General features: G+C 32.5%; 1 protein-coding gene and 1 pseudogene across 1 annotated transcript; one reads left to right on the top strand and one right to left on the bottom strand.

The window, feature by feature from the left end:
* Window positions 1-1538: 1538 nt before the first annotated feature.
* On the top strand, window positions 1539-2923 carry LOC106454325 (annotated as a pseudogene).
* On the bottom strand, window positions 2773-8403 carry LOC106452910 (protein NSP-INTERACTING KINASE 2). Its single transcript, XM_013895103.3, has 11 exons — window positions 7977-8403; window positions 7762-7894; window positions 7609-7680; window positions 7372-7515; window positions 7190-7261; window positions 7037-7096; window positions 6788-6885; window positions 6531-6680; window positions 6101-6442; window positions 3963-4342; window positions 2773-3283 (listed from the first exon to the last, which is right to left on the bottom strand). Exons 1-11 carry the CDS (start codon window positions 8125-8127, stop codon window positions 2954-2956), a joined length of 1932 nt encoding a protein of 643 aa, XP_013750557.2. The 5' UTR covers window positions 8128-8403; the 3' UTR covers window positions 2773-2953.
* Between the last annotated feature and the right edge of the window lie 5859 nt (window positions 8404-14262).

Here is a 14262-nt window from a genome sequence, read left to right on the forward strand (position 1 = left end):
TTACTTTATGATATGAAAAAAATTCATTAATTCTATTTAATAAAATAATAATAGTATTAATATTTTATTTTTATATATAACGTAGAATGGTCTTCCAAAGCAAATTGAGTATAGTTCAAACTGCTATTCCATTTACACCCCCACCAAGATCCCCTAAATAGTAAATATTAAACCTAATCTCCAACCCTTAAATACTAAACCCTAAACATGAATTACTAAACCCTAAACTTTAATCTAACCGTAAACCTAAATATAAAATATAATATATAGTTAGAAAAAATAAGTTATTCCATTTAAACGCAAATGGTATAGAAATACTAGAGCGTTGTAGATTATATACTTTGGTTGTTTAAAGGGTAAAAAAAATAACATTGCCATTAAATAAACTAGAACATGATAGCGATTATATTACTTATTAATGAATATTATAGAAAACAGACATGTTAATACGCCATCATGTTCCATTTCATTGAAATAGTATAGAAATACAACCGGAATGTATATATTAAATAGTATAGTAATCTTATTTACATTTACGCAAATAATACAACACATTCATTGGTCCACCACCATTACTTCTAATTACCAAACTAGATCTTGATCCGCACAACCGGGCGGATTATTTTTTATTTTAAATAAGTATAAAAACTTAAATATTTTTTAAAAAAATAATAAAAAAATGAACTATATATTTATATTGTTAATAAAAAGATATGAAATTCTTATCCATATATAATTTTAGAATAAATATAGGAATATCTATTTGATTGTTTGTTTTAGAATAGTCCAAATAATTTAAATATTTATACAAAAATTAATTGAAACAATTTTATAAGTGGTGATTAAGTCATGATTTCTGTTTTTTTTTTTTTTTTTTTTTTTTGTATAATGGCTTATGATTTCTGTTTTAACCGAATAGATTTAGGTAATATCTCAGGTCCATGTTAGAATGCGGTCAGTCTTGCTTGCAAAATTAATAAGCAAAACAGAATATGAAAATAGAAGGTGGAAGGAATTGGTCTTTGGATTCGATAGAGTAATAGCTGATCGGATACACTACTGGAAAAAAATTAAACAGACGTAGACGTTAATTTTAGATATCTGAGAAAAGAGCAGAAGAAGAAAGGAGAAGAGGTTGTTCCCTTCTTTCGTTCTGCTCAAACCAATAAAAAAAAACTCTGACGAGATCCCGATGTGGTTCTTCTGATTAAAAAGGAAAACCTCTGCTTGTAAAGTTGGAAACTTTTAGTAACGACCCTTTAGAGCAATCATTGCTTCTGACTCGTGTCTCTGAATGGATTTTGCTTATAGATTTTGTGGTGAGTCAATGCCAGTGTTGATGAAGATTATTAGGAGAACGTTTGACTTTTATGTCTTTTGTTTGGTTCCCCTTTGATGAATATACATTGGTTGTTTTGTAAAAACTGGGTTTTTTTCTTAAATTACATTCTACTTTTAGTAAGGACCCTTTAGAGTAATCATTACTTCTGACTCGTGTCTCTGAATTAATCTTGCATTGATTTTTGTGGTAAATATTGATGAAGAGTACTGCTAGGAGAAAGTTTACTCTTTGTGTCTTTAGTTTCGGTGTCGCTTTGTTGAGTATACACTGTTGTTTTTGTAGAAATTAGGAAGGTTTTTGATATATGGAAGGCAGAGTCCGAACAAGAATGACAACACAAAAGAGAGGAAGGTAAAAAGCCGGAAAATCCGAAAATTCAAAGAATCAGCATGGAAGTGTATCTACTACCTCTCAGCTGAGCTGCTTGCTTTATCTGTGACATATAACGAGCCTTGGTTTACAAACACTCTCTACTTTTTGGATTGGTCCTGGTGATCAGATTTGGCCTAATCAACAAATGAAGTAAGAGTTTCCTTATGATTCTGATGAGAATTTGCTATAGAGATAATCTCTTATTCAGTTTTTTTGTGTGGTGTGCAGGATAAAGTTGAAATTTTTATATATGTTTACAGGTGGGTTCTACGTCTCATTTACTATCCTTTCTGGATCCTTTGCAGCACAAGGTTTGTTTATTTATATAATACTTGTTTTCTTGGATGCTTTTTAGACTTTCTTGATTGTGATTTGTTGCTTGCAGCTATCAGATTATTATGACTGAGAACAAGGAAAAGCATCAGGTGGAAGGACCAATCTATTACTACATGTTCAATACACTCTTGTTTCGCTTGCTTGTTCTTTATATATTCTGGTGGGTTTTGATTTACCGGATGCTTGTTAAGCAAGTACAGGATCGAAGCAAGCTTAGTGAAGATGTCAGATCAGGTATGTTTAGTAAAAGTCTCTATTGTGGATATATATTTTTAAGTAGATATTCAAAGTTGGTATCCTTTTGCAGATTCTGAAAGTGATGATGATCATGAGGATTGATTGTATTGGTTTGGACTCTGTTTCAAGAACCAAAAGAAGACAGTTTTGACAAGAGAGACTTTCAACATCAGGCAGGGATATTCAGGATCATAACCGGACCAGACAGGTTTTAAAAATGGATTGGGTAACTTTGAATTTTTGGACCGGTTATCTCGATGGGAATTTTGGGGTTTATTGATTTTCTCTAGTTTGAGCAGATTCAATATTTTGTTTAGCCACTGCTTCACTTGTTTCCCTTTTTAATTTTATTTTGTAGTTTAATTTTATGGATCTTCATTTCTTGTTTTGGATCATTGGAATAACAATTTCTTGAATCACTGAAATGTCAACCATGCCTGAAGTCCCATAATTCATATAAGTTCACAATTTTTTTCCAAAATATATACTTAGTAAATTCTCATAATTCATATAAAAAGTTCACAATATTTCCAGATTTCATCTGCTTCAACAATAGAATATACGAGTCCTTATGACACCAAAACATATATATACAAGATTGTAGCATACATTCCAAGTTTATATATATATATATATGACAAATATCAAAATCCGATAATTATCTTCTCATCTGGGACCTGACAACTCCATGGCTTGAACTAGGACCGAGGAATCATCAGTAAGATCCGAGTAACGTTCAGAAGAAGAAAACTCGTTAGGTTTACTGTAACTTCTGTTGGTTTCTGTTCTCTGAGAAGAAGCTTCCCATTTCTCAACGAGACCATCTCCTTCAAGCATTCTCACAACTTCAGACATCTTTGGACGATGTATGGGAAGGTACTGTGTACAGAGCAAAGCCACTTTAACTATCTCCTCCACTTCGATTCTGTCGTAACTCCTCTCCAAATCCTTGTCTATGATCTGTTCTAGGTTCTTCTCTTGTTGTAGTTTCTTCACCTACAAGTATTGCCATAAACTTAAGTGATAATTAATAATTTATAGCCTAAATGTATAGCAAAAAATCCTTTTTTAATTAATAAATTTTCAAAAAGTAATAATAAAGAATATAACGTAAGCTTTTAAAGTTGTCTATCCTTCTAAAAAATATAGCCTAAATGTCTAGCAAAAAAACTTTTTAACAAAAGAAAATGTATAGCAAAATAACCATTTTGTAAATTAATAAATTTTCTATAAATACATACTAAACACTAAACCAAATAAAAGTAAATAATATAAGGAAAAACCTTTAGATAGAACAAAAAAATATGTCAAAATAGCACATAAGAAGAAAAATCACGAAATAGCATTAATTGAAGAGTAGATTGTAAATTACTACAAACCATAAATTCTAAATTTACCCTCTAATTACTAAACTTAAACCTGAAACCATAATCAATAAATTCAATCCCAAATATAAAATAAAAGTGTATTTAATTTTAAGTTAATAATATTTTATATTTTCTCGTATAACCTAAGTTTTTAAACGTATAACCTAAGCTTTAAAAGTTGTATATCCTTCTACAAATATATTTATATTGTTTTCCTAACTATCCCCAACAATATGTAACCTAGAAGTGAGTGAATTTAACATAACTAAAACAGAAAACAAGACTAGGCTTGTCTCGGCTTGACTTACCCAATCAAGAATCGCTCCTCTTTGGTTAGCTGCTTTTCCAAACTCAAGAGCTCTCAATCCAGTGATCAGTTCAAGTAGAAGAATTCCAAAACCAAACACGTCTGTCTTCTCCGAAGATTGTCCCGTCGAGAGATACTCAGGTGCGATGTGACCCACCGTTCCTCTCACGGCGGTTGTCACGTGAGACTCCTCGTGATCCAAGAGCTTAGCCAGACCGAAATCTCCGACCACCGCTTCGTAATAATCGTCAAGAAGTATGTTTGCAGCTTTGACGTCACGGTGAATGATCTTTGGATCGCATTGCTCGTGCAAATACAGTAACCCTCTCGCTGCTCCTAATGCTATTCGCTTTCTTGTGCTCCAATCCAATACCGGTTTAGCTGCAACACATACACTCAACCGGTTCAACTATGTAAAGAAACAGAAACTTTAAGATTTTGATTTGGATTATATACACACTATTGTTAATTTTTAAACTTTTAGAACTTTAATATAAAAATTAATTTTATCAAATAACCATAAACCTCAAACCGAAATGAAAAAATCGGATCATGTTAGGTTTATTATATATATTCTTAGAGATCAAAATTAGGGCTGTTCAATATGGTAAAACCGAACCGTACCGAACCGAACCGAAATAGACAATATGGTTTGGTTTTGGTATATACCATATAAACCGAATGGATATAATTTTATAAAAACCGTAGGATTTGGATATGGTTTGGTATATAACCGATTAAACCGAATAAACCGAACAAAATCGATTAAAAGTAGAAACATGTAAATAGGCGTGTCAATTCGGGCTGGCCCGGCCCGGCCCGGCCCAAACCCGCTAAGCCCGTAAATATTTGAGCCCGGCCCGGCCCGGCCCGAAAATTATTTGGACCTAGAATTCAAAGCCCGGCCCGGCCCTTATAGGGCTATAGGGCTTTTCGGGCTTTTGTGGGCTTTTCAAAAAATAATTTGTCATTGCCACTTCCATCGTTTTAATACATGTGAATTTTCATTAAAAAAAGAGTTTCATTTTTAAAAAATAAAAAATTTATAAAGTGAGTTTAAAATTTTCTTCTCTATCACAATTTTTTTATTTTTTCGTATGCTTTAAAAACATTTTATACACAAACCAAATTTAATAAGATTTAAATAATCAATTATCAATTAAAACAAAAAATATAAGAGAACAAAATTTATGATAAACATGGTCAAACGTTTCATACTTTGTATTTTGAAAATAAAAACATGTTGTACATGAAAGAAGAAGGTACTTTTGTAAAATTTAAAATGTAACACTTGTAATGATGAAACAATAAAGTGCATTAACAACTTTTATATTTGCTTTATTAGAGTTTGGATGAAAATATTAAAATAATATATCAATACTAATAATAGTTTCAATTACAAGAAAAAAGGATAATATTTACGCTAAAATATAAATTTCGGGTTTTCGGGCCGGCCCTATCCCAAACGGGCTTAAGCCCAAAATACCCAAAGCCCAAATGGGCTTAGCCCGAAAGGCCCAATTTTTTTTGGGCTTATAAAGCGAAGCCCTAGCCCGATAATTTTTAGGGCTGGGCGGGCTCGGGCTACGGGCTTCGGCCCTAATTGACATGTCTACATGTAAATATGTATCTATTTTATTACATTACATGAAAATCTATTTGTTACATACGTTAAATTTGTGTTAATAACTATTACCATAATATTATAGTAATAAAGAACCTTAATTTGTAAAACACTTGAACTATAATTAAATAACAATACATCGCATCAGACATTTTATTTTCTAAGTCTTCTTTTGATCTTTTTGCTTTATTTTAGTCTTCACTAAATTAATACGAAGGTTATAAATTTGATGGACAATAATTAATGAAAAATTTTCACAACTTTTTTCTTATCTGTAAACAAACAGAGTTTCGTGTTCGATTGAAAAAGCATGACTTTAATGAACACTAAATATGGAAGAGTGGAAAAACTTTTCTTTCATGTTTCTGTTTTGTTTCATATTTTTATTTTCAAAATTTGAATCTTTGATTTTAGTTATAGATTTGATTATTTTATTTGATGGTAGAACTCAAAATCTAAATAAGAACCAAAAACCCTAATTAAAACAAATAACACGGTTTGAGATCATTTAATACCTTTGAGTCGAGAAGCGACACTGCCATTGGACATGTAAGGATACACAAGAAGCCGCTCCATAGAAGTAGTGCATAAGCCGTAGAGGCGGAGGAGGTTACGGTGGACGGCGAGGCTTATCATCTCAACCTCTGTCTGGAACTGAATCTCTCCACCGCCATTGTTCACATCCTTCAATCTCTTCACCGCAACGATGGTTCCATCATGAAGACGACCTTTATACACATTCCCAAACCCTCCTTTTCCTACCAGATTCTTGCTGCTGAAGTTACTTGTCGCGGATTGAAGTTCTTTGAAACTAAACCTCCTTAGGTTCCCTAGACATACTTCTTCCTTGTTTTGGTCTATAAACATTTCAAATTCATTTACACATTGGTTCAATTGTTTGCATAAATCCGGAAAAAAAGGATTTGAATTTCATTGTTAACTTACCATTGACGTCAAAGAATATTTGTTGATTATGTCTTCTTCTCCACCAAAGAAGAAAACCAAAGGCAGTGATCAACAAGCAAACACAAGCAAGGCCTACACCGAAGGCTATGGCGATTTTCCGGTTTTTTGTTCCTCCATCAGAAGCTTCATCTAACAACAACAAACAAAGTAAAAACAAACACATTTTAGCCTAAAATCTCCAGAATTCAAAAGAATTTTCATTTTTTTTTCAAGATTAAGTTTTAGGTTTTACTTGCCTTTAGAACTGTTCAAATTAAGTATCGTAGGCTTAGGTTGAGTCCCATTACAGTCCTTCTCAGTTCCTGTAGGACAAATCTGAGGATTTCCCATTACACTGCATCATAAGTACATAAAATGTTATATAAATACTATATTTTATTTATATACTCAGTTTACTTAGGGTAGCGTATGAATGTGGAATTACCCTCATGTTTTTTGCGGAACAGAGTAAAGGGACAAATATTCTTTTTCAGAAATAGACTTACTTGAATGTTTTTGCATGTGATCTTGGAACTGGTCCACTCAAGTTATTGTACGACAAATCCCTAAAAAAACATTTTACGAAATAAAACAATACTGTATATCCATATACATACATACAAGAAAATTAAACAGAAAATACAAGAAAGAGAATGTACAAGAAAGTGAGTTGGGTCATGTTTGCCAGTGAGCTAGGAATTGTTCCTGTCAGGCTGTTATTATTCACCCTCCTGCTCCGCAATTTTAAACATAAAAAAAAAAATCCTCCATAACCAATTAGTAACAATTATTATCAAAACTATATATTAATAATAATTTGGAAAATGGATAGACTTATTACAAGTACTGAAGATTTGTGGAGGCAGAAAGAGTGGATGGGATTTGGCCAGTGAAGTTATTAGTAGAGAGATCAAGTGTTTTGAGTTTCATCAGTTTCCCAATCTCAGGAGGGATATGTCCTGTGATGTAATTGTTCTGCAATAACCTTTATTTTTGATGTATCCAAAAGCATAATTAGAAAATTAAACCAAGTAATTAAGAGATTACGAAAAAATGTTTGATAATTTAAAACTCTTACACAGTCTGAAGATATGTTAAATTGCCAATACTGGATGAAAGAGTTCCTGAAAGATCCTGGCTTGGAGCTCCTCTGCATACATATATAAGTTAAGACTGATAGTAAACATATGTTTACATAGTATATATATTATGTGTGCATTTATGTGCTTACAGGCTTAGAACAAAACCATCAGCAGAGCAACTGATCATGTTCCAGCTACAAGGATCAACTGCCGTGTCATCCCAGTTCATTAGAACTCCATGTGGGTCTATCAGTGAGCTCTTGATTCCTATTAGAGCAAGAACTAAAAGGGAAACAGAAAAAACAAGTTTTAGGAAGGAAAAAGAATCCATAGATGAAGAATCTGTGTTGATGATTAATATTACCTTCATAGTTAACACCTTTGTCTGTGAGCTCTGCAGAAGATGAATATAGCAAAGCGATGAAGAAGAATAAGCTTGAACAGGACAAACCATAACTCTCTCTTACTTCTCTTCTTCTCTGCACCATCTTTGTCTGAATAAAATCTTGTTGCATTCAGACTTGAGAGTATTCGAGGTTTTGTATCTTTTTGAATATGAAATATTCGTTTTCAGTTCTTTGTCCGCAGGTGATTGAGAAAATCAAGAAACAGGGGATGTTGATATTGAAGTGTCTGTGACTGAGAGTATTGAGAGTGAAAGAGAGAGAATGATTTGTCTGCCAATTATTTTATCATATAGTGTTTAGACTGTAAACAGGAAAAGGCCAGGAAGAAAATCGGGCAATGTTTTCTTCTTTGGTTTGTATTGTTTTCAATCATGACAGAGCTGCAATAGTGCTTTCTGTATGTTTATTGATTTAGCCAATAAGTTTTTGTTTATGGACAGTTTCTAGTTATATACATATACGAAAATCTTTTTTTTTTGAGCAAACATATACGAAAATCATATATATATACATGCAAATGTTAAGTTTCTAAATATCGATTCAAAGATAAGAAAAATATGTTCAAGTCATTATTATACTAATGCATGAATATATTTAAAAATAGAAATACAAAACTGTTTACTATACAAACAGAAATTCATAAGATAGTATATATATATATATAATGTATAACGGTGAAATATTACGTAGATACGAATTTTTCCATTTTGTAAAGTGATTTTTCTTTAAAATCAAGCCTCTCGTAGACCATGCACTTTCAGTTACGTATTTTTTTCATTTCAGGAGAAATTTATATCGATCGACAATCAAACTCTCTCGTAAAACACATACTAGGCCCATGTTCTCGGATCTAGGACGGCAATAGACGAAAGGTTAGGAATTTTGGATAGAACAAACAAATTTCTAATTGTAATATGATCGTGTGGAGCAGGTAAAAAGTGAATTCACTAACTAAATATGCACCATTGAACCTGTTATTTTTTATTGGTCTAATGTAATAAAATTAAAACATATAGTACATTTTCCTGGAAGAACCCGGGTTGCCTCGAACAAATAAAAGATGAAATTATTTGTATTTAGGGCAAGTTAAATAAATCATAAATTATTGGGACACTTGTACCCAGGAGAGATAATAGTGACGAGGGAATTTTCTTTTTCTTTTCTCTAATGTCCTTTAACTCTGCTTTTATTCCCACTCATCTCCATTAGTATTTAACTATTTATTAATATCTTCGCAATTATTCGTTAACTTTCTCGAGAGAAACAAGTATTAACAATGTGTTCCTTTTTATCAGAGTATTATTCTCTGAATTTATAAAAGTTCATAGACGCATTACATTTTTTATAAACATCTTGAAATACAGTCATACAGACATCTTTCCCTACAAATGCATAACTTATGCTATAATATACTCTCTCTTTTATAATAAGTGTCATTTTAACATTTTTTAATTGTTACATAAAAAAAATCACTTTACAATTTCAATACAAATTATACTTAGTTTCATCTGAAAATTAATTGCAAACTGCATTAATTTTATAAATAATTTTATTTATTTTAAATACTATTGATCATAAAAGTATAATTAATAACAATTTACGTATATTTCATCCATTTTTTTAATCTGCGTAAAAAAACATCAAAATGACATTTATTCAGAAATGGAAGAAGTTTTATTTTCGCCATGTCAAAATGATAATTATGCGGTGGAATATAGTAGAAGTTACTTTCACAAGTAATAAAGTTAAAAGTGAATATTATAAGGTATAATTAAGATTTAATAGGACGGAAACACATATATTTCGAAATGAATTTTAAAAGAGAGACTACATACAACTGATACAAGAGTTGAAATGCAAAAGATGAATCAATGAATGACCGCTAAACAAAAATGGTCTTAAAGAAAAGTAATTAGAAAATAACATAATACGATTTGCATATGTTTATTTTTATGAAATATAGCTTTAATTTTAGAAATATCAATTCAGATAAAAAAAATTATACCATATTATGACACTTGTACAATTAGATATGCATATGCTTATTATATACCTCTCTTTTAAATAATGTAACACTTGTATAATTAGATATGCATATGCTTATCTTAGCACTACTGCACGGTTGAGTTTATTTGTTAATCAACGATTGATTATAAAAATTAAGTTAAAAAAAAACGATTGATTATAAAATTATTGAGGCGCAACTAATCCAACAACGACTAGTCAATTAAGATAAATAAAAATCTAAGCTTATACTATTTAGAAACACAAAATCAAATCTTTGTCTACACAGTGATGGTCAACAGACATGTCACTTTTGAAACCACAAAAGCAAACTGCTTTACAAAAGCTGTCCTCTTATCTCTTTCATCATTACTTCAATTTGTTAGTGCATTTCACTGATTTCGTGTAATATTGTAAAACGAATAATGTACTTGTTGTAATTTAGGTTGAACTGAGCTGCTGTGAAATAAATCATTGTCGTGGGAAAAGGCTATCCAATTTGTAGTTTTAATGTAAACTACTTTAATCATTTCTTGAAAATAACTAATTAGAATGAATTCACAACTAAACACCGGACAAATACAAGTTTTGATGAAATACCTAATTTAGGTAACTATTTTTTAATTAATGATAAAACTTCATTGAATGTTATACTTACAAGACATTGGTATAATATGATTTTAGCTATTTTTTTTTTTTTTTTTTGTAACACCATGATTTTAGCTATTTATTTTGGACTTCTAGGCAAAAAATAAAACTGAAAAGATGAGTTTGTTATGATTTTCATATGTGGTATGCGATACACACGTGTGAGAGTGTGAGACCATTCTCTAGTGATTAAACATCAAAAGCTCATTCTTCTTCCTCATCACCAATTTTTTTGAGATCGAACTGCATGCAAATTGAACATAACATACTCAGTGGCGGAAGTAGGGAACGATTTGAGGGACATATGACCGCTATAAAATGTTTATTTTAGTGTAATTTTGAGTTTGGTGATATATTTAGTGAATTGATGTTTGGCCCAGTAAATGTGTTTAATCTCCCCAAAGTCCACTAGTTATTTATTTATTTTGAAATAGCAGTTATTATAAAATTATATAACATTATAATTTTATATATCAAATTTATTTAATTTAACTTCTATAAACTCACGACGAAAAGACAAAGACCAGAAATGGTTTATCCGAGCATTTTGGTATAAATAAAAAGGATCTCTTCCATGGTATACAATATGAAAAACATATCGATCAACTGGTCCTCTCGGTTTCCATCTGTTGTAGGCAAGATGACAATGCTACAATTAGTGCTTTCTATAATTCCAATTTTCGCGATGATTTATTTTCAGTTGCCTATGAATCTCTGTAAAATGATCTAATCCGTCCTTGCAAACTTTCCAGAGGACAGTAAATAGGGAGAAACAAATTTTTGCTGGATTTTTTGGAAAAAACTTACTTATGGGAGGCTTGGAACTTCGTGATATAGATATTTTCAACCATGCTCTCCTTGCAAAAATTGTTTGGCGCCTCGTCATGAAACCATACTGCCTCCTCTAAAAAATACTCATGGACAAATACTGCAATAAGTCATCGCTCCTAAAAGTCTACGCAGGATCAGCTATATCTCTGTAAAATCGAGATACAACAAAAACACAAGACACAAAGTAATTCTAAGAACTCGTATATCTTTTATTAGAAATCCTTTACACAATCTCTTACAGACTTGTTTGATCCGAATTACACAACTCGACACGGATCGATTTCTAACACACCCAACTTGCTTGACTCAACACATGTTGATCAAGTCTACAAATTCACTCAGCTATGAAACCCCAAAACCCTTTGTGTTTCACTCTGAGAATTCTAACGTAAAAGCTCTAACCCTAATCTTAGGTAAAGCCACAATATATATTAAATAATCTTTTTTTATTATCTAATATAATATTTCCTATATTTTAGCATCACCAAATCTTCCAATTTGTGATCTAATAACATTCCTTTAATGCTTATTTTGTCAACCAAGCATATGGAAATATCACACATCATCGCATCTTGACGTTTCCTTTTTATTCTCCGAAGCATGTGTCACACATTACTCTCCATGTGTAACACATGTATACGAACCAAAACTCCACCACTGCAGCAACCTATCAAGCTCCAAGTTCTTGAGCTTACATTCTCCCCTTTTTTTCATTGAGTTTTACAACTCAAGCTCAATAACCTCTAAGCACAATATGCATCATACATCCAATCAAAGTATTAACTTAAACTCCCCCTGAATCAAGTACCATCTCCCCCTGCTTGAGTGAAAAACTCTGTGAAAAACTTCATGATACTTGTTGGACCATAAAAACTCTCAATACCTCCTAGGCCATCGAATTGGTTCTTCACGTTCAGTATATTGATAAACCATTCGAGTGTATGACACATTGGTATGCTCATGTGACACACCTTTCGTAAACTTGGGATACAAATCATTCTTAGCTATCCATATATGTCCATACCTTCTAGGTTCCACATAACAAAGATCCATCCTCCAAGCTCGCTCAATCTGGTTTCTCCGAGAATAACAGAAAGCAACACTATGTCCAATCTTACCACAAAAGTGACAGCCATTCCTTCGCTTGGCAACAACTTTTATATCTTGTATCTTTGGAATCACAATCTTTGCTTGAGTTTCATCCTTTCGTACAGCTGAAACAGCTGGGACTGAGCGTTTTACAAACTTGATTTCTTCATTCTTGTCAACCATGTGAGAACTAGTTCCATGATGACCTCGCTTTCTATAGAACAAGCCTCCATGCCCACAAGTTGTGTTTTGATTCTCTTTAGTATTTGTCACTGATCCTGATTTTTCTTCAGCTTTTGGTTTGTCATCTGATTTTACTTCAGCTTTTATGAACTTTATTCCTCCAGCCTCGTCATAATCTTGTGAAGTCGATCCTTGATAACCCAAACCCCAATTAATTTTTGGTGACTGCCCCATTGACAAGATATGATCCAGACTTGTTGATCCAGTGTTCAACATTCTTACTTTCTTGTAGTTCTCAGTAAGTTGTCTTTCCAGAAGTTGACTCTTCTCAAGTTCTTGATTCAGCAGCTGTTTCATCTGATGAAACTTTATTTCAGACCCTTGTTGAACTCGGTTCTGCTTTGCGATTACTCTCTTAAGAGATTGAAGCTCATCTTCCTCATTATTCTCTGTCATCCTACACTTTGATTCACCCTTCGTGTCAATTTGTTCCATCTCTAGGATGTTGACTTGAGCTTTTAACATAGCTTTATCCTTGATGAGCTGCAAGTTTCGTGACTGAGTTCTGCAAACTTACCAAAGAGAACCTGGTACTCAGCTACAAGATCCGCATGTAGATCACTTTCTGTATCACTGTGTGACACATCAGAATTGGTGTGTGACACACATGACGCACGAAATTCACCTTTAGTGATGTCTTTTTCAGACCCCATAACTCCATGAAAAGCCACAAAATTGAGAGCAACTTCTTTTCTCTCTGGCTTCTTTTCACTGAAACTTCTCTTCATCTTCTTTGTGTTCACACACTCTGATTTTATGTGCCCATAACCATTACATCCATTACACTTGATTTCTTTTCTCTTGAGTGATGGACAATCTATTTTGACATGTCCAATACCATGACAATTAAAACACACCCCTCCCTGCATTTTATGTCTTTCTTCTTCTCTAGGCAGTCTGTCGTTGGACATCTTATACAAGAGATTCATAGTTTCTTCAAGTTTCTGAATCATCAGGTGAACAGATTCTTCAAGTTTTTGAGCTCTTTGAATGTCTTCATCAACTGTAACTCTAGATTCTTGAGCAGGCTTTAAAAACTTAGATTCCAATTCCATCTACTCAGCATTTAATATCCCTACTATCTCAACAAACTTTAGTTCATCGGTGTTCATCATCAAGCTTATTGCCGCTTTATGTGCTGCAAACTTAGTAGGTAAACATCGCAAAAGTTTCTTCACCAATTTTGCATCTCCGTATTTTTTACCTAGAACTTGTGCTTCATTGGCTATGGAGCTAAGCTTTGCACTTAATTCTCCTATCTTCTCATCGTCACTCATCCTTATGTCTTCAAACTGTGATGCAAGCAAGTCCAATCTTATCCTCCTAATATTCGCAGTACCCTCAAACGCATTTTGTAGTATATCCCAAGCCTCCTTAGCTGATTCACAGCTCTGTATGAGCTCAAATTTCTTTCCGTCTACAGAACTG

Source organism: Brassica napus, chromosome C7 (assembly GCF_020379485.1).
Source record: "Brassica napus cultivar Da-Ae chromosome C7, Da-Ae, whole genome shotgun sequence".
NCBI lineage: Eukaryota > Viridiplantae > Streptophyta > Magnoliopsida > Brassicales > Brassicaceae > Brassica > Brassica napus.